Source organism: Penicillium macrosclerotiorum (genome assembly GCF_028827735.1).
Source record: "Penicillium macrosclerotiorum strain IBT 26536 chromosome Unknown utg000008l_segment0_segment0, whole genome shotgun sequence".
In the NCBI taxonomy this organism is placed as follows: domain Eukaryota; kingdom Fungi; phylum Ascomycota; class Eurotiomycetes; order Eurotiales; family Aspergillaceae; genus Penicillium; species Penicillium macrosclerotiorum.
The window spans coordinates 269,779-295,250 of NW_026643087.1; the positions used below are offsets into that span (position 1 = coordinate 269,779).

The 25,472-nt window shown below is 48.5% G+C and overlaps 7 protein-coding genes across 7 annotated transcripts; 5 read left to right on the forward strand and 2 right to left on the reverse strand.

The window, feature by feature from the left end:
- Positions 1 to 343: 343 nt before the first annotated feature.
- On the forward strand, positions 344 to 4,115 carry N7462_008292 (NACHT and WD40 domain protein; the record flags this gene model as incomplete). Its single annotated transcript, XM_057080007.1, has 3 exons — positions 344 to 444; positions 468 to 2,046; positions 2,094 to 4,115. 3 exons carry the CDS (start codon positions 344 to 346, stop codon positions 4,113 to 4,115), a joined length of 3,702 nt encoding a protein of 1,233 aa, XP_056930335.1.
- A 2,546-nt stretch (positions 4,116 to 6,661) lies between these two features.
- Positions 6,662 to 7,172, forward strand: N7462_008293 (uncharacterized protein; the record flags this gene model as incomplete). The annotated part of the gene is made up of 2 exons (XM_057080008.1): positions 6,662 to 6,742; positions 6,891 to 7,172. 2 exons carry the CDS (start codon positions 6,662 to 6,664, stop codon positions 7,170 to 7,172), a joined length of 363 nt encoding a protein of 120 aa, XP_056930336.1.
- A 954-nt stretch (positions 7,173 to 8,126) lies between these two features.
- On the reverse strand, positions 8,127 to 9,120 carry N7462_008294 (uncharacterized protein; the record flags this gene model as incomplete). Its single annotated transcript, XM_057080009.1, has 2 exons — positions 8,127 to 8,517; positions 8,672 to 9,120. The coding sequence occupies 2 exons, from the start codon at positions 9,118 to 9,120 to the stop codon at positions 8,127 to 8,129; spliced, it is 840 nt and encodes a 279-aa protein (XP_056930337.1).
- A 7,053-nt stretch (positions 9,121 to 16,173) lies between these two features.
- On the forward strand, positions 16,174 to 16,533 carry N7462_008295 (uncharacterized protein; the record flags this gene model as incomplete). Its single annotated transcript, XM_057080010.1, is given in 2 exon segments — positions 16,174 to 16,362; positions 16,375 to 16,533. 2 exon segments carry the CDS (start codon positions 16,174 to 16,176, stop codon positions 16,531 to 16,533), a joined length of 348 nt encoding a protein of 115 aa, XP_056930338.1.
- An 86-nt stretch (positions 16,534 to 16,619) lies between these two features.
- Positions 16,620 to 17,544, forward strand: N7462_008296 (uncharacterized protein; the record flags this gene model as incomplete). The annotated part of the gene is made up of 4 exons (XM_057080011.1): positions 16,620 to 16,744; positions 16,796 to 16,918; positions 16,978 to 17,058; positions 17,115 to 17,544. The coding sequence occupies 4 exons, from the start codon at positions 16,620 to 16,622 to the stop codon at positions 17,542 to 17,544; spliced, it is 759 nt and encodes a 252-aa protein (XP_056930339.1).
- A 4,778-nt stretch (positions 17,545 to 22,322) lies between these two features.
- On the reverse strand, positions 22,323 to 23,428 carry N7462_008297 (SDR family oxidoreductase; the record flags this gene model as incomplete). Its single annotated transcript, XM_057080012.1, has 3 exons — positions 22,323 to 23,267; positions 23,320 to 23,354; positions 23,410 to 23,428. 3 exons carry the CDS (start codon positions 23,426 to 23,428, stop codon positions 22,323 to 22,325), a joined length of 999 nt encoding a protein of 332 aa, XP_056930340.1.
- A 538-nt stretch (positions 23,429 to 23,966) lies between these two features.
- N7462_008298 (aldo/keto reductase family protein) lies at positions 23,967 to 25,049 on the forward strand (the record flags this gene model as incomplete). Its single annotated transcript, XM_057080013.1, has 2 exons — positions 23,967 to 24,039; positions 24,097 to 25,049. The coding sequence occupies 2 exons, from the start codon at positions 23,967 to 23,969 to the stop codon at positions 25,047 to 25,049; spliced, it is 1,026 nt and encodes a 341-aa protein (XP_056930341.1).
- Positions 25,050 to 25,472: the final 423 nt, after the last annotated feature.

The window sequence follows — 25,472 nt, forward strand, 5'->3', positions numbered from 1 at the left end:
GGACAACGTTGCAGACCGGTTCGGGCCAACAGTTATTCCGAGGGGAAACCAGAAGTGAAGCTCTCCACACGAAACTCTCCGTCGATGTATATAATATGCGTAGGGGACACGGGACACGCTTCAAAGTATTGTCTCGGAACCTTCAATTATTGCATGCTGGGAGTTTTTATGTATCAACAAAATGGAAGTTTTTAGGGCCATGCACCCGAGATTCCACGCGCACATCACCTGACGGCGGCGCTAAGCTGACACGCAGGCATGCTAACGTCCTACGATCATGAGGGGTCGCGTACCCACGGCTCGTTCCTCCTGAGCGCCAACGAGCCCTTGGTCTCCATGAATCATGGATTCAAAAATTTCCTTCTCTGCCCCCAATTACGGCTCGCAGACGGCGATCAACAACGGGTTGATCGAGAATAACTTTGAACTCCCACGGGGTATTTTGTGAACATCTTGAGTATCGACAGCGCTAATCTTTATTCAGATCTTGAAGATAAATTGCCTATCGTGCTCGACGCTACGTACGACTCGTATGAAAATCAGCATGACGATCAATGTCTACCAGGCACACGGACTGACATTATCCGCCAAATCAAAGAATGGGCTTCGTCACCACAGGGTAGATGCATATTCTGGTTGAATGGAATAGCCGGAACAGGAAAATCCACCATTTCTCGAACAATAGCCAGCTCTTTCAGTAAATCCAAAGTTCTAGGAGCAAGCTTTTTCTTCAAGAGAGGCGAAGGGGATCGAGGCAACGCAAGAAAGCTCTTCCCAACGATTGCATGGCAACTAGCAGTCATCATTCCTCAGATGATGTCAGTCCTACGCCAAGCAGTCCATGATAATCCAGGTGTCGCAACAAAGGCTATGCGAGAGCAATTCGAAAAACTCCTCCTTCAGCCACTCCAGAGCCTTGAGCGACCGGATCTCACCATTCAGACCATGGCAATTGTGATTGACGCATTAGATGAATGTGAAGGAGACGATGATATTCGACTCATCTTACAGCTCCTCCCACAGCTACAGAAGGCAAGGGCTGTACATCTACGGGTTTTTTTGACCAGCAGACCCGAGTTACCAATTCGGCTAGGATTCTCAAGCATAGCGCCTCATGAGCGTAAAGACCTGGTTCTCCACGAGATTCCGGAAGAAGTGATCAGCCAAGATATATCAGTATTCTTGGAGTCTCGAATTTCAGAAATCCGACAACAACGACGAGATCACCTTCCTAAAGACTGGCCTGGAGACGCCAATATCCAAAAACTCGTGGCGTTGTCCGTTCCGTTATTTATTTTCGCTGCTACGATCTGTCGCATACTCAAGGACCCATATTGGGACCCAGTGGATAGTTTAGCGGAGATTCTTGCACATCAAATCGACGAATCCAAGCTAAACGCCACATATCTTCCGATTTTTGACCGTCTTCTGAACGGACGACATGGAAGACAAAAAGAGAAACTGGTCTCAGAGTTCCAGCGAATAATCGGAGCGATCGTGGTACTAGAGAGCCCACTCTCTGTTGTCTCACTTTCGAAGCTTCTGGGTATCGAGAAGAGGCTTGTTCACATTCGACTGAGCCCATTGCACTCTGTACTCAAAGTACCAGATAATGAGACAACGCCTGTACGACTCTTTCACCTGTCATTTCGGGACTTTCTTCTTGACCCGGAAACCCACAAGAAAACGCCCTTGGGAGTACACGAGAGAGAAATACACTATGATCTAGCTAAACAATGCCTCCTAGTCTGTCAAACTCTACGGAAAAATATTTGTGGACTACCAAGCGATGGAACGGAACGCACGGATATCGATCCCCAGATTATCGAAACCAAACTTCCTCCAGAGTTACAGTATGCTTGTCGTTACTGGGCATATCATCTAGTTAAATGTGCGGACATGAAGAGTGTGTCGTTTACTGCTCTATTGCCTCTCCTGAGTGATTTACTGCGGAAAAATTTTCTCCACTGGGTGGAAGCGATGAGTCTACTAGGTTTTGCATCGGAGGTACCGCGCATTCTGAATAGCCTTCAAGCGGTTATATCAGTAAGTTGCAAGAGATAGTGAGATACGATTCATGCTAATAGTCTTAGGGCAATGATACTACATCAATTTCAAGTTTTCTTCACGATGCCAAGCGATTTATTTCAAAAAATTACCAAATAATTGATCAAGCGCCCCTTCAAGTTTATTGCGCAGGTCTGATATTTGCACCGCGAACGACAATAATACGTGAACAGTTTAAAGAAAGGCTTCCTACTTGGATACACCAGTTGCCACGCGTTGAGGAAAGATGGGGCGCGCTCACCCAGACGCTCGAAGGCCATTCGCATTGGGTTCAGTCGGTGGCCTTCTCACCCGACGGCCGGCTTTTAGCGTCGGGCTCACGCGATAAAACAGTGCGGCTCTGGGACCCGGTGACGGGCGCGCTCACCCAGACGCTCGAAGGCCATTCGGATTCGGTTCAGTCGGTGGCCTTCTCACCTGACGGCCAGCTATTAGCGTCGGGCTCAGACGATAAAACAGTGCGGCTCTGGGACCCGGTGACGGGCGCGCTCACCCAGACGCTCGAAGGCCATTCGAGTTCGGTTCAGTCTGTGGCCTTCTCACCCGACGGCCGGCTATTAGCGTCGGGTTCATTCGATCAAACAGTGCGGCTCTGGGACCCGGTGACGGGCGCGCTCACCCAGACGCTCGAAAGCCATTCGGATTCGGTTCAGTCGGTGGCCTTCTCACCTGACGGCCAGCTATTAGCGTCGGGCTCAGACGATAAAACAGTGCGGCTCTGGGACCCGGTGACGGGCGCGCTCACCCAGACGCTCGAAGGCCATTCGGATTGGGTTCAGTCGGTGGCCTTCTCACCCGACGGCCGGCTATTAGCGTCGGGTTCACGCGATAGAACAGTGCGGCTCTGGGACCCGGTGACGGGCGCGCTCACCCAGACGCTCGAAGGCCATTCGAATTCGGTTCGGTCGGTGGCCTTCTCACCTGACGGCCAGCTATTAGCGTCGGGCTCAGACGATAGAACAGTGCGGCTCTGGGACCCGGTGACGGGCGCGCTCACTCAAACGCTCGAAGGCCATTCGAGTTCGGTTCAGTCTGTGGCCTTCTCACCCGACGGCCGGCTATTAGCGTCGGGTTCAATCGATCAAACAGTGCGGCTCTGGGACCCGGTGACGGGCGCACTCACCCAGACGCTCGAAAGCCATTCGCATTGGGTTCAGTCGGTGGCCTTCTCACCCGACGGCCGGCTATTAGCGTCGGGTTCATTCGATCAAACAGTGCGGCTCTGGGACCCGGTGACGGGCGCGCTCACCCAGACGCTCGAAGGCCATTCGGATTGGGTTCGGTCGGTGGCCTTCTCACCTGACGGCCGGCTATTAGCGTCGGGTTCACGCGATAGAACAGTGCGGCTCTGGGACCCGGTGACGGGCGCGCTCACCCAGACGCTCGAAGGCCATTCGAGTTCGGTTCAGTCTGTGGCCTTCTCACCCGACGGCCGGCTATTAGCGTCGGGTTCATTCGATCAAACAGTGCGGCTCTGGGACCCGGTGACGGGCGCGCTCACCCAGACGCTCGAAGGCCATTCGGATTCGGTTCAGTCGGTGGCCTTCTCACCTGACGGCCGGCTATTAGCGTCGGGCTCAGACGATCACACAGTGCGGCTCTGGGACCCGGTGACGGGCGCGCTCACTCAAACGCTCGAAGGCCATTCGAGTCCGGTTCAGTCTGTGGCCTTCTCACCCGACGGCCGGCTATTAGCGTCGGGTTCATTCGATCAAACAGTGCGGCTCTGGGACCCGGTGACGGGCGCTCTCACTCAGACTAGGAGTGTTGAAAAACCAGTCACTCGGCTCGACTTTTCCTACGACGACGGTCTATATCTTCAAACAGATTCCGGAATTCTTGAAATTATACCTCGGACTGCAACATCCTATCCGCCTCATGTGAATCTACGTATCTCTATTGAGCACGGTCAGTGGTTAAAGTTGGGCGGTGAGAAGGTTCTCTGGCTTCCCGTCGACTATCGGCCTACCTGTTTCCAGATTAAGGGAAATATTGTTGCCCTTGGACATGCATCAGGGCGAGTTTCCTTTATCGGGTTTCATATATAAAAATTATTGGTTTCATTTTCTTCTTCTCTACTTTCTATTGCAGTTATTTATTGTAACATAGCATACGCTTTCAACTGCATCCCTCAATCTAACGTCATCTCCTAATAGCTGATCTGCGCTAAGGCCTTGGTGTTGGAGTTAGAAGAGAGTGACTGAATGTAGATTGGTCAAGCGGACTTTGAGGACCACTATGATGATCATGCTAACATGGTCAGACTAGTCTTTGATTTTTGGTTGAGGTCCTCCACGCTTTCGCTGAACTAAGTGGAGGGGGTACTAGGGCCATTGGTAATGGTGGTTCACTGTGAGCGCTGTGCCACAACTTGCCTCACAATGTCACAAGTAGTAGGTGGAATTTATTGAATTTGATACTGTAAAGGTTTCCTTCCTTCATCCGCATTATACAAATAGTAAAGGGAAATTACAGCTACGTAAGTGACACAAAAGCAACGTTGATAGTCAATTAGGAATCAAATTGGCAATTGATAACCTTAAAAATAATTGAAATAGAACTGTAGAAGCTACAAAGGCCCTCCCTCCCTCATTGAGGCGACTTCATTAAAATGCAATTCCCTTCTTCACATTCTGGACCCAACCGGGAATATCCTCGATGAAGCGACAACCAATATCTTTTTTTTGATTCCCTTGCCGATGAAGAATTCCGGATTCTGATCTTTATAGAACTGCCCAAGGTCAAGACCATCGTCAAAGCGCTACGTCGCACTCTTTTTGGAGTGTAGCCTTGAGATTCTCACCAGTGACATCTGACTGTTGCTACTCACTGTAATCTTTGACAGCCATATCTCTGGATCCGGGAACTTCCAGCAGACCACAACACTAGCCCATTGGCCTTTTGGCGACTTCCATTCCAAGAATGGAGAGACTGCAACGGTACAACGTTGATTTTGATAAGAGGGCAAGGTACTCTCGGTCCCAGGAAAGCACCTCCCTTGAGTTCGTTTCTCTCTGGTCTCTGTTGCTCTTCCATATATAACTCTTCTCGGACAGTTTCGGGTACATCTTCTTACGAATCAAGAACGCTAGTCCTCTCCACGTGGGTAACCGGGCGCCTCAAGTTGTGTTTCTTGAGGTGGTGGTGCTTCTTTCCCATTGGGTCTAGACAAACAATCGGGGTCAAGGTGACACGACGTCGAATGATCATATCAAATTATGGACGCTAAGCCAAACTGGCCTTTGGCCAGAAGAGACCTATTCAGTATTTAGCTGTGCGTCTCGCTCATCTAACCTGCTTCTTCTTAAGGAGGCTTAACCTCTTTTCTCGCCTCTTCGCTCGGCGGCCGGAGAGTGGTTGTCCTCTACATAATCGAACTAAATTTTCAGTGTGGGCTCCTTGCCTTGACAGACCAGCGTTGACCACTTCTACAGCTTTTTATCGAATGGGCACAATCAATATTAGTTTTGTCGTATCGTTTCGTTGAGTCACGCTGAGAACGATGCTTTACCAACACCACGATTGCAGTATCCTCAGCTCGCACCTGTTGGTTGCGGGAAACTCCACAACAAATGACGTCGTGCAGTTCCTGCTCAAATCGAAATCGACGCAGGCAGGCGCTTGGAGCCAGCACGATGTCCTCGTCGGTATCCTTCGACACAATCCGGTTATTGATCTTGACATGCTACTCTACCAGGTAGTGAAAATACTGGATACAGGTTGGCAGGTCTTCGTGAACTCTATCCCCAGTCCACTCAGATTGCTGGAGAAGTTTAGAAACATTATGTCGTGGTTGGGTTGCGATCTCATTGCCAGTGTCAATATAGGAAGGAGAGGGACTGTCAACGAATCCGGGGGTTGAGGCAGCATGGGAGTTCTATCCCTATAGCTCGGGTTCAGGCTGTAAGATGTCATCAATATGAGATGGGCTTTTGATTCATCTCTAAAGCTAGTCTCAGCCCTTCAGAGACCCATATTAGATAATATGAGGACATCGGCTATCGAAAATGATACTAACAGAGAACATTGCAGACAGGACGATAATCCCTGGTACGAACGAACTAATGATAATCTCCTACTCGAGTTCATGCTCTCCGAGGCACAAGCGCAGCCTTGAAGTTCGTGAAAAACGAGCGTAGTTTGTATAAATGCGTGTAAACGAAGACTGCGTGCGCGGTGAAAGAAAGGAAGGGGAAAGCGACCATGCTAGATCGAAAGGCCTCGCTCTGCGGTTTGCAAAGGAACATTGTCATGGGGTGTTGATTCATTGAACACACTCTCAAGCTTTTTCGATCTGCCAAATCGGACCCCAAACCACCATCCCGGCCACTGAGCGCGGACCGCCAGCCCAATCACGCCCGAGTTATCGTGGGAGCCTGGCGCCCCCAAAGGAGTCGAAGGATCCGGCCAACCAGGCCAAAACACCGCCACAATCACCGGCAGCTGGCCATAAGGCGGACGTTGCCCTGTCTGTCACCTCTCAATATCAACAAAATAGCGCCTCTAATCTGCCCACAAGACGGACTGAACATAATCTCCGTTTTCTATCCATCCATCGGATTTCCCCTTTCCGATTCGATCTTAATCTTCCACGATGGGCATGCCGCAAAATAACGACCCCGCGCCCGACTACGAGGATCTCTTCGAGCAGCAACCCTCGAACATGCGGACCGGGGTAAGTCTCTCCCGCCCAGCAGCCCCGTAGATCATAGTGGTGGTGGCCGGCATCTCTCGTACTCTCTTGGAGGTTCTCTCTCTCGGAGACGCCACAAGACACCGGTCAGAGCACCGAGGAAAGCGAAACTAACGACTGGATGGCATAGTACGCGCGAGTCGCGCAAGCCGACGAGACGATCGATCTCGAGCACGGCGCTGCCCATCAGCACTCGGCGTCACCGGCAATCCCGCTCGGGGTGCGACCAGCAGACGCCGAGCACGTCCATTGCGAAGTGTGTGACCGACAGCTGGAGCGACGGGAGAACCGTGAGAAGGCGGCCGAGGCGTGTCGGGTGGTGTCGCGGACTTTCATCCTGATTACCCTATTTCTGATGGTCTTCGGGATTGTAGCAGTGGTGTCGATTGCGAAGAGACCAAAGCACGACTAGACGAGGGGGTTTCCCTCGCGAATAAGTTTACCAGGTCCTCCACGAGCATATATATTATCTGTGGACAGTGAGGAGGGGAATGGGTGGATGGGAATTTTTTTGTTTATTTTCTTTTCTCTCTGTTTCTTCTTGGATAATGCGAATAGCCCTTGTTGAACGTAGAATAGGGTCAATAGGGGGAAAATCTACTTCCTCGCATGACATTTTCGTGAGTTTAAATTGGAAAGCCCGCCTGCGGGCGCTGAAGATTCAAGAGAAGTAGCAAGTAGAATTCAGATAGTGCAATATTTGCGTATTGAATGAGGGGATGCGCCGCCTACGCCGTATGTACCTGGGACCCGGTGCGCTCCAGCCGGGGCGTATAAAACATCGAGAGGGAGGATAAAGAAAAGGAAGCGGAGGAAGCAACGCAGCGTGAGGGATGCCAGTTCATCCAAAGACGCTGCGGGCTCCCAACGCTTGCCAAAAATGGGAGGATGAAACCGCCCCAAAACGTGGGAAGTAGAGAGAAGATCTCGGGGCATGTGGTATCTCCTTGGAATCGCGGACCCAGACCACAAGCTGGGACAGCCAGCAAGCCAGCCAGCAAGCAGAGGCCTCCGGTCCTGATATCTCGGTTTGCATCCATCTCGTAAATCAGACAAATAAATAAGAGAAGATCGTCTTACGCACCAAAACGCCAGACGATGCGTATCGGAAGAAGAAAAAGAAGCAGAAGCAGCAGCAGCAAGCCGAAGGCTCGCAGCGGGCAGCCCAAACCTATAAATCGATTGCTCCTCACAACTCGTCCAAAAGATCAGAGAAAACAGACAGGAACCATATCATAGGAAAATTGGGGCACGGGACGGAAGAAGAAAGGATCAACAGCAAAAAGTGGAGATGGCGGAGGACGAAGAAGCTCTCCCCACACCGAATAATGGAGAGAGGAAAAGAAAAAGGATAGAAAGCAAGTCATCACTGTCGCGAAATCTGTCGAATCTCCACGTCTGCGGCAGATTGCGGGCCCTTCTGCAGGCGGGTGCGACTCCCAGGGGCCGGCAGATTGGGTCCCCCGCGCGGCCCAACCTCAGTCCTGGAGCTGCTAGCGACGGATTCTGGGGCCAGGGTGCGGGATTGGGATTGACCCGGTGCCGGAGACGGGCCCCAGGGACCTGGCGGAGGGCTGAGGACACCGGAATTGCGTTGGAAGACGCCACTGCTGCTGGCATTGGCGCTGCCCCCGTGGTACAGGCCGGGTCGTTTGGCATCATAACGGCGCTTGAGCCAGACACCCCCAGCGGCGAGGGCACTGAACCCGACGGCCAGGACGATCAGCATAATGACCCATTGGTAGTGAGTGCTCCACCTGTTGAAGAAAAAAAAAAGAAAAAGAAAAAGGTCAGCTCGATGAAGCTCTTGGCTCCCCTGGATGATCATCTGCATACGCATGGGGCTTGAATCTTTGCGCATCCGTGATTTTCTTTGGATTTTGGTAACGAAGGATGGGAGATTGGACGTACCAGGACTTGTTCTCATCCGAGGTGGTGGTCTTGCTCGTGCTGGCCCCTGCAGTGGTCCCGGCAGTTGCGGATGTGGTCGACGCGCTAGCAGTGGTGGTGGTGCTGGTGCCGGACGTCTGGCCATCGGAGTTACAGTAGTTGTTGTACCAGGTGGAGAGGAGAGATTGGTCGGAACTCGAGCAATCCGAACAGACGCTGCCGGAGGTCTTCAGCGTGGTCAGGTAGGAGGATTGACAGAAGCAGGAGACCCAGGTGGATTGGGCGCCGGTGACACAACTCGACTGGGCATTGGTGAGGGCGGTACAAGTGAGGCCGCACGACGGGAAAGTGCTGGACGCAGCAGAGGGAAGGATATCGCCGGCTGCGCCCGTGGTGATGAGCGCACTGAGCGCGAGGAACAGCAGGGCGAACCCATGTCCGCGCCTGCCGAAGATGGTCGGAGCAATCATAGTGGACGATGCCCACGATCCGGGGAGGGAGAGAGAGGCGTTCGAGGTGTGTGGGATCGGGATGGGGTTTGGATGGGCGGAAAGCGAACGGACGAGTCGGGGGGATCCTGGCAGGAGAACGAGCGAGATTGAACGATCGACTAGAAGATCAATGGCGGCAGCCCATATTGGAATGGCCGGGCGGTTGGAGGTGGGCGGACACGCAGGACGAGAACAGCCGGAAGCAGGATGAGGTCGAAAAGGAAGAAGAGGAGGAGGGGGGAATCGACCGAAAGGGAACTAGTCACCAAACACGACGGGGCCGAAACGTTGACGGCCGGCAAATAAGGCTTGCCGGGGACCGAGATTGACTGGTCCGGCGAGCGGGTCGCAAAGTCTGGCTCTTCGCGATTCTGGGTTGATTCCGGGGAGGCGAGGAGTGTGGTGATTGTCCGTCGTGTTTCGTGGCCTCAATGGCACAGAAACCCCCCTGGACCGAGTGTGGAGGTGAAGGCATTGAAGCTGTCCGGGTCAGGGTCTTTGCGAGGGTCCGCGAGGGTCCGCGAGGGTTCAGGGTTTCGGGGTCCAGTCGGGGGCGCCGTTGCCCCCCAGCAGCACCCCCGACCGCCCCCAAAGAGAACCCCCAAGTGACCCTACGAGACCCCTACAAGACCCTAGCGAGACCCTAACAAGAACCCCCCAAGGCCCCAGGGTCCAACAGGGTCCGGCCGGAAATGGGCGGTCCCCGCAACCGGCGGTGCGCGAGACTTCAAGTTCACGTTTCCAGTTTATAGTTGTTCTCGAAACCGTCTAGATGGGGCGCTGTCAGGAAACGACCCGATCCGAGACGATCGCTCTTGGCTATGCCAGATCAGAGAGGCTTGACGCGACGCCGATCCCGCTTCTCTCCATCACGAGTCTTGATTTACTTCCAGGCGAGACGCCGATGCCCTTCGGATCCTCTCGAGTAAATTTCTGTCTCCAGGGTCATCATTTCTCCCTCTTTTCATATTTCCATTTCCCCATCTAATTATCTTCTCTTCTAGACCGCACGCGCTCCACTCGACCTCGTCAACGTCAAACATTCCCAGCCGGGCCCCACCGCGATCGGCATTCCCCCTTGCGCCGGGAGCGGCAGTGGTTCCGACTGCGTTGGAAGCCTCCAACCAACCCCGCCACAATAGTTCCAATACTTTCGTAGAATGCACGAGTCCTACAGCGAGGTTGCCAGACGGTGACGCGACACGTCGAATTCGGACGGGACGAGGAGGTTGGAGAGGAGGTTGGAGAGGAGAAAAAAGCAGAAGGAATGAACATCGTTGAAAGGAAATAGTCTCCCGCGGCGCAACGCCGCAAACAGAGGAGGATAGCCCCGAGGATGGAATTGTCAGCCAGAATCGGTCCTCCGGACTTACTCTACAACGCCAATCGGCAGTGATCGGCCTGTCACTGGCAGATGTGCTGCAGCACGTTTGGGATCATTCGACGGAGACGAAAGTGAGAGGGGATATCCAAAGAGAACTCCAGGAGGTCAAACACAACTATGTAGCACATCCTCTGGGAATAGAACGGGAAGTTTCGTGAGAAAGTGAAAGCGCTACTGGTGCAGATTGAAAGCACCCCAGCGGTATCGCCGACCACGACCTAGGCTGCAGTCGCAGCCCAAAATGACAATGCCACACCCTTGATGAACTACCGACAGCCCGAAAGAGAAGATAATTGCGTTCAAATCAGCACGTTAGAGAAACTTTGTCGATCCAAGAGACAGAGAAGAGAGCGACGGAAACGTATTTGGACGATACCTCCCTACCGATGCCGCTACTGTAAGGCTTTGTGCTCTTTCTTGATCCAAATCAATTCTTCGATCCCTCGCAGCCAATCAGTTTGTTTTCTCTACAAAATTCTCGACGGCCAGGGCACTTGTGCCCTCCAACTCGAACTCCTCTATACGGAAACGGTGTATGACTATTTGAACGGGGTCTTCATGATTTCGTGCTGTTCCCTACTTTTCAAATGTTCTATATAGGTATAGGACACTGCGATTCATCCCAGGTCGTCAAGCTCGATCAGATTTCATTTTCGGTAGTAATCTCGGGCCACCTGAGCGTCTCTAGGCGTCTCGCGAGAACGGGTGATTCAGCGGTGCGGTGTGCACGTGAGTACTAGCGACGTCTGTGAGGTAGCAGTCGCAAATGGTTTTTCATGTCGAGCTTTTGTATAATTCGAATAGAAAGAATGTCATTGTCCTCGATTCTGTTGATAATGTAAACTGTGTGCGCTCAAGCTACCCGCTTATCTAATTGCAAGGCCGAGATCGAGAAAGTACTGACGTCATATTGGATGCGAAGAGCAGCAGATGACGCGGTACAGTAAGATTGAGTCGAAATAATACAAAAGTGATGTCAAAAGCAATTCGGTGCATTGAGCTACTTTGGCTGATCACACTCGTGATTTCTATTGTTCACAGAAAATTTCCAGCTCAGGTATAGGATGACAAGTGGGGTCAAATGGCTCTGTCTCCTTTTTCCTCATACGAACGCGTCAATATTGGGCATGGTACACTCATCGCAATTTGGGTCACCTTTGGCGTGGCAAGTCTTGTCTTCTGGATGCGTATGGCAGTCCAAATAGTCTGGGTGAAACGCCTTGGAATAGATGATTATTTGATGTTGGCGGCCTGGGTAGGTCCGTTGTGTTTTGATGATCGTATACCTCGGGTTTGACGCCATCGTGATATAGATCCTACACACTGCATGTTGTGCACTTAATACAGTGAGCATTAGATGGGGTCTTGGTCAGCATTATGTTGACCTTGATCCATCGAGCTTGACAGCCGTTGTCAAGTTTCATTGGCTGGCATTTCCTTTCGCTGCGCTCTCGCCCATGTTAGGGCGCATCTCCTTTGCTACCTTTTTGCTCACACTACTTGCACTAATTTCACGGCGACGTCGACAGCTGCTCTGGATTTTGATCTTCTTGCAGATTGTCACTAACGTCACTCTCATCACACTCGCCTTTTGTCAGTGCCACCCAGCCAAAAAGCTCTGGAGTTGGACCATACCCGGAAAATGTTGGCCAACGAGAATTGTAAAATGTTATGCATACTTCCAAGGAGGTTGGTGTATACTCTTCACCTGCTTTGAACTTTCACGGTCTCAAATAGCTGAATAATGGACAGCAATCAATAGTTTCACCGACCTGTCGCTGACACTCATGGCTGCGGCACTCATCTATTCTCTTCATGTGAAACCAGCAACGAAAATTGCGCTTACGCTGACCATGTCTTTGAGTATTTTGTGGGTATGGCCTTTTAACCTTGTTTTGAAGCTTCGGATTTTGCTAATTTCCAGCCAGAGCTACCGTCGGAAGCATTATGAAGACCATTTATGTTCAAGGCCTGGGAAAGCAGGATCGACCATGTATCGTAATGTGCGAAACAACTCTCTGAAACCAACTAACCGGACTTTAGATACGCTCTGTTTCCTAGTTATCTGGTATACGTGAGTTTCCCACTTCTCACTGTCACGTCGAGATCATTCTGACTAGGAAGAGGGTCGAAAACAACATCGTTATCATCACCGCGTCTATTCCCAAGATTCGGCCTTTGTTCATCAAGCCTCGTCCTGGTCGATGATCGAAAATTCATATTTCAAAGCAGCAACCAGATGCGGCGTTCTATATAAAAAAGATTCACAATTGAGAAGCCTGGAAAAAAGCAATTTGTAAGTTAATACTATAGAAATCTCGGGCAGTGTTCAAGAGATATTCTACACCAGTACCAGTGTCAGGGGTCGAAAGAATATTTCGAGCGAGTCTTGCAAGGGCTGGATACTAGTACTGATGGTGTAAAGAGGCTACTTGTCAGTGTAGTCGTACTGTTGATCAGGTAAGGAAATAGATGCCCTAAAGGTGAAAGTAAAGATATAGTGTAAGAAACAGACTAAAGTTTCAAGATTCAGTCCTCTTCGACTCAGGTATTAAATACAAATGAAAAGCAGTGGAGGAACATGGATAACAAAAACGTAATTCACTGGTTCAACAGTGAGTGGAACATCCCACCGCCTACTAACCTTTTCGAAACACTATTTTTCCACTACAACAATACAAATTTGATTCAACTACTTACTAGGGCACTGGTTAATCCTATGGCCCATAGTATTACACCCAGAACACCGAAACACACGCCTGGGGGTAATAGTAGGCTGCTGACTACTACTAGTCTCCTCCTGTTGAGCAGATTCAACACACGCTGGCGGCGTTGAATCGAGAGATATAGATTCGCCGACCGTCGAACTTTGCTGCCTAGATATCTGGCGATTTGAAATTGTGCGCTTTTGACGCTTTTTTTCGGTCAATTGGCGTAAATCCCTATTTTGCTGCGCTAGAAACGCTAAGCTATGCACCGCTAATTGGCACCCTTTGATTAATTGATCTAGCGCTCTCTCTGTGGAGCTTTCTGGCGATCGCGAGCGCTTGCCTAGTAGAGCTTTGATAGATGAAGCTTGCTTCTTAAGCTGCTTGATCGTATGAGGAGCAGTAGGCACGAAAGCACTGGATCTACTACTAGGCCTAGTAGTAGGAGGTGTTGGCGTTCGAAGCGATGTATTTGGCTTTGATAGGACTCGGTCGGCATCTAGCGGAACGAGACCGGCGCTGGCAAAGCTTGATTGAATCGTGCTAGGTATGAAGGCTTCCTGGCGTGCTAGGGTGTAGGATTCTAGGAAATCAAGCTTATCGATATGATTGTATCCAAAACGAGCTTGTGCCTCAATTAGGCGATCGTATGAACGCTTTAATGTAGCAAAACAACCGATATCGAGGGGCTGTAGAAGATGTGACGAATGCGGCGGCATATAGAGAGGTATAATATTGTTTTGCTGGCAGATTTGATCAAATTGTGGTGTTAGATGGCTACCATGACCATCTAATATCAATAAGCGATATTTGCCTTGCGTACGCGGAGTGGTAGCAGGGATAAAGAGCTTTTCTAGCCATCGTAGGCATATATCATCGGTAATCCAACCGTTCGATGATATTTCGAATCGCCAGTCGCTAGGAAGGTTATCAAACCAGCTAGCAATATAGACCTTCCCTTTGAATATTATACACGGCGGAAGCGAGAAGCCGGTTGCCGAGATAGATTCAATTGTTGTCACCCACTGCCGATTTCCTGATTGTAGAAGAGGCTTCCGACCGTGTAAATCCTTTCGTGTAACGATTCTAGCAGTATATATCCGGCCTATAGTGAAGCCTATTTTATCAAAGTTGTAGATATCGTTGGCATGGATACCGTGTTCGTTGATCGTACGCTCAACTAGCCTAAACCACTCGCGTAGGCTTGCTGGGTCTTTATTTTGGGCACATTGATAATCGTCGCGATCAGAGAATCGTGTACAAAGCTCTGATCGACGCTTCATATAGCGTGTAACCCAATTGACACCTACAGTAGGCGGTAGGAGAGGAGGGAAGATATCACCACGCGCTGCGAGTAGATGATTTGCCATATTAGCAATTGCCGAAGGCCTAGGGGAAGCACCACGCATATCGAGCGATAGGATCCATTGGCAAAGCGAATCCTCTTCTTGTTGTGTCAGCTTATTCAGAGACGACCGTTTTTCTTGCCGATTTGGCACGCCTTTAATTCGGTTGCGTAGTGTTGAATGTGGCACGTTAAAAACCGCTGCTGCTTTGCGCATAGATAAGGTTGAATCCTTTTCCATAGCAGAAATTGCCAATAGGATCCTACTCTCCCTATCTGGCGATTTTGAAGGGCTTTCGGTGCGTTTTGGTGGCATGGTGGGTGGTTGAAGATAGATGGAGACGCGTAGGAGCTCGTTGTTGTTGTGGTGTCCGGAATACTAGTAAAATACGTTAGGTATCTGACACGTCAATGGTGATCATTTCTCTGTTTGATCAACGCGGGAATAGTGGCGCAACTATTGGCGCCACCCTCGTTTTCGAATGACAATTTCGAGCAGGGTCTTTTCAGAAGAAAAGGGGTCTGCTGTATTCGGTGGTCCAGTGAAGACGGCGCCGGATACACTGCGCGTTTTCTGTGTATACGAGTCGTTAGTTCCGGCTAGATCAACTAAAGGCGCGCCACATAGTTAGTAACACTATCATGCCAGTCATTTTCTTACACAGTTGTGGTCATCTCGAATTGTCTAAGCTTGATTGTACCCCCGGCTGTGCACAGGCGTGATCGGGCATGATCATCACCCCCTGCCTTTGACTGCATAGCCAAAGCTTTTATTATTCAGGAATCACGGCAAGCTCGAAAGAGCTGGACTCTGTCCGCAAAGAGTTCGTGCAAATGAGTCGACGGCGCTTGCCCCATACCGACGCGGCTCACAGAGTCCGCCACTGCACTCAATTTGTTATAGTTAACGATACTAAAAAATAGGCCATACGGTCATTTTCCGATTAGCTATCCTATTTATACCTCAACCTGTTTGTTTTGCCTAGAATGTTATTAGCGGATTCCCTCATTCTGATAAACACCCACCCCTACACAGAAACAAAACTTTCTGCTTCGTAGAACTAGCGCAGGAATATTTTTCAACACTACAGATTTGATCATGATCTGATCTTCAAAACCTCTGATAGGATAATAGAGGCCAAAGCTTTCGGGATGAATGGGCCACCCTATACTGGGAGAGAAGATGAACTGTATCTTTAGACCTAGTTCAGCTGAAAATGTGAAGTGGAGTATGCGCGGAGATTAAGATCCATCTCCGCTAATTCACTGCGGCTCGAGAATACTCCACAACACCAGGCGTACAAAAACCCGGTAACAAATTAAAACTAGAGTTGAGAGTCGGGTTTCAAATGTTGTAATTTTCCACATGTGAGCGTCTTGCTCGCTAGCTAAGTTTGCCGGACTGTATGATCTGAACTAGCGTCAAACATTCTCTGAAGAAGTCTGCCATTGACACTGTATTTATAGTATCGGTATTCTCTATATTCCCGTCCATTTCACACACCCGATAGCCCTCCTCGACCCTGCTAATATTAAGCCAACATTCAAACGCACTCTAGAGCTAATTGAGGATTGGCATCACCCAGCCTGGCGCCATGGTCCTTTTTGCAGATGCGGCGCCGGCGTTAGCAGGCACCACGATCCTATTGACGACCTTGGCAATTTTGACATTTGGCTTGCGCGTTTATTGCAGAATAAGTCGCAGGTCTTGGGGACTAGAAGATTGGATTATGTCGGTTTCATGGGTCAGTACTCCCGAGGAAGTCTGGAGTTGTTCGCCTAATGTAATTTGACAGGTGCCATTCTGCGTACTTGTGGCTGGGTGTCTGGGCGGATCTTTCAATGGAATTGGGGCACGTGATTCGACCCTTACAAAGCCTGGGAATGAAAAATACCAAATCGAAGCACAAAAGGTGATCGCGGCTTCTGCAACAGCTATCGATTATGATGAATAGCACTGATTTCAGGTGGCTAGTTCTTTCTCATCTTCGAAGTTGGCTATTGCTCTGCCATTATACCGATAAAACTAAGCATCGCATGGATGTTGGTTCGAGTCGCGGAAGGAAGAAAAGCATTTATATATCTGCAATACGTCGTGATTGCACTTTTTGTTGTGATGAACACTATCGCTTTAATTTTCATATTGATCAATTGTGTTCCTGTGGAGTAAGCCTTTTTACAACCACTTCCAAAGTGAAGATGCTAATTCAGCCATAGAGCTGCTTGGAATGCGGAGAAGCTCAAGAACGGTGGCCACTGCCAGCCAAGCTACGTCCTTGCTGATGTGTACTATGCGTGCACCGCTGTCAATATCCTTACCGACTGGGTAACTGCTGGTTTGTATGAGCTCAATATGAATGCCATCTTATGAAAAAGCACAATTCTCATGACAGATACAGGCCAATTCCTTTGCTTTGGAACGTACATTTGGACCGCAGTACCAAGATCTCAGTCTCTGCTTTAATGGGGCTTGGTATCTTGTATGGGTTTCTCTCCTATATTAACTATTCTTTTATTAACAATTCACCCCTTGCAGTGCCTCACTCTCAGCATGTATCCGTCTCAAATACACAGTCGCACTTACCAGCCAGGTAGACTTTCTCTTCAAAGTTGCAGATGTCGTCATCTGGGGATTCGCGGAGAACGGCATCGGCATGATGGTGGGGAACATTGCGACCCTCCGTCCGCTATTTAGGACCCTCCGCCATCGCAACGCTTCTGACTATAAAAGTCACAAAGATTCACCGAGGTTCAACAGTCCTCGGCGCCTCGGAGAGTCTACATCCTCACGCGAACTCGAGCTTGAAAATGGGAAGCACCTAAACCACGTCGTCACGCAAATAGATCACACACTGTATTCCAGCCTGAGCGCCGGAGACAGCCAGAAGGACATTCTTGGAAATGTTCAACAACCTGGTCAGGCTGATATTGTTGTTAGTAGGCAAGTTGTTGTAGCCTATGAATGACATCTTAGGCTCGTTCACATTCTAGCTTCATGGAATAGGCTATTGTTTATGTTCCTGAAAAGCAAGATTGGCAATGAAAATATGATTGGATTCAATCTTCATTCAATAAGTGCAGGAGTAGTTACTCGGTATTCTCTAGTGGTTCCTTGTTTAGTTTTCCGTGATCCACGGATTATACGGACTAGAGGAATGCTCAAACAATGAGGATCTTTTCGTATATTGCGACACGGGCACGGCCCTGGTTTTCCTCAACCCTGTTCCGTACCACTAATATACTGTTATCAAATCTCAATCGTATAATTCTTTCAAGAGTTTATTATCATAGTAAGTTTAATTCAATAGACTTAAGAAATATTTTAACGCCTATAGGCGGATTGAGTGGCAGTAAGGGTACCTTCTTTATCGTCGATTTATTAGAATTTCTCTATCTAGGGTAGGGTTAGTAGAGACATGAGAGATAAATAAATTAGTATTATACTCATACTCCCTTAGATACTCACGTCACTTAGGTTAATAGAAGTTCTTCTCAGTGATCAAAAAGCGGCGAGGGGTGAGCACTAAAACAGAAGGCCAAGACTTGCCATACATTTTTTGCTATAGTCGATAGGGTTATTTATTCCGTAACAACTAGCGTATTGATTTTTGCACTAGAAATCTAGGCGCCACTAATTAGCTACAGCGCCGAGAGGTCTCCGTTTAAACAAAGATTGGATTATTTTCTTTCACTCTATCAGAGATAAGGGTGTACTAATTTTGTCCGGATAATACATTCAGTGTTATGGAACAACCACATCTGATTTTATTTCCGCCGAACAGCTTGTTTCGGATACGAATCGTACATATGACGATATTATTTCATGGAGAAGAACAAGTTAGAATCGGACTCCTTCACCGTTATTACTTTCGGCAAGCAGCGGAATAACGACATTAAGGTTATAGAAAGAGAATCCCCCTTTCTCTGAAACTGAATCTTGCAATTATTGAAATAATACGCTGTTATTGTCCTTCGATTCGATCACGATTCTATATTGTATTCATTTTTCCTTACCTGACCAACAGGCCGCTACGCTGCAAGTAGCACCCTAACAATGTACAGGCTTTATCATTTTTTCGCATGACCAGCGAAGAGGTGACAGATTAAATTGCCATATACGGTCTGACGCGGACCTCTATAGGATAGGATTAGGCGAAGGCTGCAAGATGGAGGGGTTCACGAATCCCGGATGACAGTTCAACCGAAACCACCAAAATGACCGTTTAATTCGGATCTCGTCAAACGGTGTTGGTGAAACTGCTAATGGTGAAACATGCCTGAACGAACGCACTTGAATTTGCTTAAACGTCGACGGGTCAAACATCATGTTTTATTTTTCATGACCGCCCTTGCTCCACTGACAATATTTACACCGCTTTTTGTTCAACAGTGAGAAGGCGCTCTATCTAAGGTTGATTCTGAACGCCTCAACTTATTTTTCCGTGCCACAGTTTGGAGCCCGTTGATAAAAAGTCAAGTTCGTTCTGTTTTCATCACTACATTATGCGCCATCAATGTGCTCAAATAACAGCGTTCAAATCAACATCTTCAACGGTCGTACCCGCGGGTTATTTTGGTAAAGTTATATGAATCCGGCGCCTCGACTACGACGATAGTAAGTAGTCATTTAGATATTTAGATTTTTCTCTGGCAAACATTTACCCAAATAGCTATCCATCTCTTTCAGCTATAAATGATGATAACTTAGCCATGCTACCTGACTCTCCATACCTTCGAGCGTGCACAGTAGTTACGTCATCGACTATGTATCTTCGTCACAATTCCTGGATTGAAAATCATGGCCGCTACTCAAACCCAGATATTTCGTTTCATTAATAGAATCTCTCATATCCCGAGACTGCATTCAGACTTCAGGGAGATTACAATTATTCGGGACATTGAAAATGACCGTCACAGCGTCGTGAGTAGGAGGATTGACTTGTGAACACTATACGCATGATCAAATGTCAATTTATCTGACCTCTTTCGATCAGAGACATCTGCCTCGGTATAATCGCTGTTTTCATCCCGCCTCTTGCGGTGCTGTTACGAAGAGGATGTGGAGCAGACTTTTGCATCAACATCTTGCTCACCTTGTTAGGTGATATTCCTGGAATCATACATGCACTGTAAGTTCCACATTACTGCTGCTGCTAACATCAACGTTCCTTTTTCTCGCCATGTGCAAAGCAAACTTGATCTAGTGAGCTGACAAACCTTAAGGTATATTGTGTTCTCATCAAGAAGTCGACTTAGCAGCCAAAATCGATTCTACCAGTGAATTAATAAGCAGCGGTGGGTTTTCCGAAGCGGACAGCACCACATAGCTTTCCCTCAACATTTTAAACTACTTAAACATCTATATGTCAGACTTGATTGTCATTATCACCGGCATGAGCAGGTTGCTTTTTTTTGGGAGCACTTGACGCTGGTTCTAATCTTATACTGGACAAGGGCAGTCCTTTTGTCCTTGGATGTCGCTCTTATTGCAATGCAGCCTCAGACTTCTAGATTCTGGAGGCAGCCATCTAGGTATGAGGTCTGAGGGTAATTATGGGTGTTGAGGTTATTTGGCACCTTTCGCTTGTCTCGATGGAAGAAGTTGTTCAAGTACGTTGAATTATGCTTTTGGTTATGATAGCCAAAGATTCACTGTAAGTCCTTAAAATATATGGCATAAACGGGCGGTGATTAGCCTGGGTAGATGTCCCTCCATCTGAAGAAATATTAGCGAGAGAAATATGGTTAGATTTTAGTGTTAAACTCAGTTTTACTTATTGTTTAAAGGAAGGGTATCGATGTGGGAAGCCTTGTTCAATCTATGTTCATTAAGACAAGGTAGCATTGGTCAGACTTAAGCTCGCAGGAGCCCATGATAATATCTCAACCGAACAGACAGATTATTTTTATTCAGCTATCTTGAAGATGTAACATTGTGACGCTCCCAGGAGCAAGTGTTTCGTCATGCGAATAGCGGGGTCTTACTCCCGGTAATTGCTACCTAATCTGGCGAGAATAGTATGGTATCAAACCCCGAAAAGGTCTTCATCTTAGTAGTAGACGACCATAGAATGGTAAGTGAATTTTTATAGAGAGATCTGAAAGTATCTAATCAAAATCAAAGAAGATGCAAAGTTCGTCTAGAAAATCCAATTGCCTGCAGAGTTCCCAAATCTGGCCAAGTATCTATCGGGCACGGAAAATGCTCCTAGGAACATTCGATCTATAATAATTGTAATCGGCCAATTGAACGATGTTCAGTAAATACATCCTGTTTACAATGGCAAGGATCGCCAACAAAGTGGCAAATTTTCGATGCCCGCTCTTTGACTGAAATGGAAACGCTGTACGAGGGGTCGTGCTAGTTTGTTGCATTTCGTGAGCCTGCTTACTCAGATCACCTCTCCAGAGAAGATTGGTGAGCAAATATGGGATTGCTCAGGTCAGGCTCAGTGATCAGATCAGGACGTTATGGTCAGGCTCAGTGAGCAAATCAGGATGCTCGAATCAGGCGCAGTGAGCGGATCAGTCTGACTCCGTAATGATCACTGAGCAGCTCAGGTCGCTCAGGGGCGTGCTCAATCCTACTCAGTGAGCAAAAGCGGCGAGGGGGTGAGCATTAGAACGGAAGGGAAAACCAAGACTTGCCAGACATTTTTTGGTATATATGCATCCTCGGATCATTGTCATTTCTCGGATGTCCATGCAGCATCTATGCTTTCCAAAGAAACGCAAATATAGATGGTAGTACCTCTGTTGAGGGCTCTTATAGATGGGAGATTGAATTGAACTATGCTAAAGATTCATATTGAGTGCTCATTGCTTTGTGGGCACCGCCCTATCCACATTCGCCGTTGTTTCTCCTCCAGGATGGGCGTATGATACCGCCAATATTCCTGGCTAACAATAAAAAGAATCTGTGAAGGCGGCAACAGTGGGGTTTCGGAGGAGAGAGAAATAGGGGCGCAGCAGCTCGCCTTTTAATGGGCCCCATGAGTCGACCACTCACGCTGTTGTCCCTCGAATTAATGACCAACCAATGAAACAGCCTACTGTCATTTACTTCACCTATCTCGAGGAGATTTAGAATGTCCACATACTGGAATCCCACTCCCCAGCCACGAAAGTCAGAATGGCCTGACTAGAATTGACAGCCCTTCAGTACTACGCCATGGGTTCACTACGAACCGATCTATTACTCAACCTAATCTCGCTGAATTTAACCAGAGCTCAGATGAAAAATACAAGAATCTTGGGCCTGACATCTGATCAGCTTCTTGATGATGCAATCTCTCCATTCAGTGCCCGATAATCTTCCAGTGAGCCTCCAACCCACCTTGATACAGTGCTCTATGCCATATCACCCGTGGTTATACCTGCTTCCCGATCCCCAAATGAGGAACAATTTGATCCTTGCTGGAGATTTTGAGGAGGAGACACAGCTTTGCCTGGGTATGAAGGGCAATGGGAGCACGTGATCGGGGGGAAGGGGTATCATCGTTTGGAGTAATCCTTGCGATCCAGCAGGGTGGGAAAATTCCTGAGCCTTTTGCTCGTTTATGGGCCTGGATCATTAGGGATTGCTATGATTTGGCCTGTTTTACGAATCAGTGGCGGGCGAAGAGGAATGAAAGACAGCTGTTCCGTATGGGTTGATTGAAAAATTTGTTGGCATAGAATTTCTGAATGAAAAAAGTATTTTGCCAGCAGGCGATTTGCAACCACTGTTTGCCAAGCTAGGTGCTCAAATGTTATGACTCTGCAGAAACTTGATGGTATCAACAACAGACTTCTCCAATGATCCGTATTCCAGCTTTAGAGTTTCCTTGGAGCGGCTGTTGTCAAAGCCATAAAGAGGGTTGGGTTTGTCCGAAGTCAACTCAGTCGGGAGTTTGTCGGCATATTCAGGGAAATTCTTCTTCGCAATTTCCGCGACTTCTCTCATATCAAAATGGCCAGCAGTTATAAAGAAGCGCTTTCCACCTGCCTCGGGGACTTCCATAGCTCTGACATGAGCAAGAGCTATATCTCGCACATCCACCCAGAGCCAGGTACCAGTGGGAGGCAGCTGCTCCTTCCATCCTCCATGCATCAACATTGCAAAATAAGCGTTTGAAGTATTGAGAGCTTCTTGGGACTCTGGAGCATGGACCGGAGGTCCAAAGACATACGGAGGGCAGATAGTCGCAAGAGAAAATCCGGGCTTCTTCTCGTCCATAAAGGACCACGCAGCTCGCTCAGCGAGCGTCTTGCTAGCACGGTAGGTTTTTGCACGATCCTCAATTCCTTCCTCATATGTGACTGGGTTCCACAAGCTCTCGCTATACACATCGGGGTGTCCGTCTGTGCTAACGATAGCAGCAAAGGATGAAGTAATGACCACTCGCTTCACTGAAGGCGCTTTATCCTTGATTGCACGCAAAATGCCCTTCGTTCCATGGATAGCAGGATCAAGCAGCTCCTTGGGGTCCTGGAATCGGAAATGGAAGGGGCTTGCAGTGTGGAGGACAGCATCGAATGGGGGATCTGAAACGACGACTTGGTCGAATGCGCCTTCCTGGGCAATGTCAGGAACAATTACATAAGAAAGCAGGCTCTTGGAGGATTCCGGATAATCTGCGAGAATCTTTTCACCCTTCTCTGCGCTCCGCACTGTTGTGACCACCGTATGCTTACTGGCAAGTAGAGTCTAGGCGCAGTGTCAGACGAAACCATTATACACGAGCTCTATAGGGCAATACCTTCACGCAGTGGGAGGCAATAAAACCAGAGCCACCTAACATATTGATTAGTTATTTTTTGCATGGGAACAGTCATTCAGGAATACTAACCCGTCACAAGAACCTTCATTCTTCTTACTTCGGTTTGAAAGTTTTGAAAAGCTGTTTGAATTTTCGTTATCACGATCACTTAAGATGGTAAGATTGTAGACTCGGTTCACCCAGGCTTAAATACTACCCATTTCCTTTCTTCTCTATCTCTGTGGTCAGCGAGAGGTCTAATTCCGTGTCAAAACCCACTTGACATGATATGATGTTTTCGAGTTCTTCGGCCGATATTTAGTATCCTTCTCCACCAAGTGTGGATCCTCGGCCGAAGACCGCTTATTGGTTCATTTACGCAAAGAGGCCGGCTTGCGCCAATCAGCGAACCTTATTTCCTTCAATATTCAGCATGTTAAATCTGCACTACATGTCCATTGAATTTCCAGTGAAGAAGATGGCGGATTTAAGGTCCTTGCATGTCCGATATTTTGTCATCTCAGAGTTTGAATATTGAAAATTCTGCCTTTATACTTCCCTCCACAACTACTTACTCCTATGTGGTTATTAACTCGTCTCATTATCGCTTTACACTTCCCTTTTTACTTATCTGAGCACTAGAAAATATGCCCAGCCAAGCAAAAGCCGGCAGTGCCGGGGTTAAGGTTATTTTTGGAGCCATGACCATTGGAAAGCAAGGTATATTGATTCGAAATCCATCGGGGTGCTTACGACGACGCTGACTATTATCTGCAGGCGTGGAGATGACCCGGATTCACTCACTTGACGACACAAAGGCCGTGCTCGACATGTTCCAGAAATATGGTCATAACACAGTTGATACTGCTCGAGTCTATGGTGGAGGCTCATCCGAGGAGTACCTCGGAGCTTTGGACTGCTCGAGCCGTGGGATCAAGCTTGATACCAAACTATATCCAACCGCCCTCCGGCCAAATTTGTCGCCATATGAGCTTTATCACCACTCATCCGAGGATCTCCGTCGGGGCCTGCTTCAAAGCTTGAAGGCGCTGGGAGTTGATAAAGTCACAACATGGTATCTTCATGGACCGGATCGGACTGTGCCCTTTGCGGACACTCTTCGTGCCGTCAACGAGCTCTACAAGGAGGGGCTCTTTGAGAGATACGGTATTAGCAACTATCAGGCTTGGGAAGTCGCACAGATCTGTGAGCTCTGTGAGAAAAATGGATGGATCAAACCCACCGTCTACCAGGGTCTCTACAACGCTTTCCACCGCGCAGTCGAAGCCGAGCTGTTCCCTTGCCTGCGCTACTACGGCCTTTCCTTCTACTGTTTCAATCCCCTCGCTGGTGGGTTTTTGACTAGCCGTTACACCCGCGACATGACCGAATTTGAGGAAGGCTCTCGGTTTGACCCGAAGCGTTACCAGGGTAAACTAAGCCGCAGCCGCTACTTTGACGACTACTTCTTTGATACATTAGATATTCTGCGACCAGTTGCCAAGAAGCATGGACTGAGCGAGGCTGATTGTGCACTACGCTGGCTGTCTCACCACTCTCAGCTGAGAGCAGAGAAGGGTGATGGTGTCATCGTTGGCGCCAGCAGCCTGAAACACTTGGAAGAGAACCTAATGGCTCTTTCCAACGGACCGTTGCCTGAAGAGGTGGTTGAGGCCCTGAACAAAGGCTGGGAAATAGTTCGGGGTAAAGAGCTCAAGTTCTGGCACTGAGCAGCTTATATTCCGCGGAGAAAGGATCATATACCTCGGTTAGGCCAGTCTGTCGCCAACAGCGCAGTTCTTTTTACATGGTGACAAAAGTCAGTGTCACAATATTGGAGAATCGATACCCCCAAAGATACGAAGATCGCTATTTATTTTCCACTCTATCGATTCTCTTTCTTCCCTTTCCGACAATTTGTTATCCTCTTCTTCGAGATCGAGGGGATGGCTCAGTTCTGTTACTTTTGAACGCTTCCTGGCTTGGATTTTCTATGGCTCAGATTTTGTTGGGAAGATGGTGCCACGGAGCTATTGAAATCACTGCATTCGCGAGTACATGCGTGGGTAGTCATAAATTGACTATGTTAAATATGGATTTACCTGTGAAGTGGATGATCGATACCAATCGTGCGTAGAACAGAGTCCAGCTCA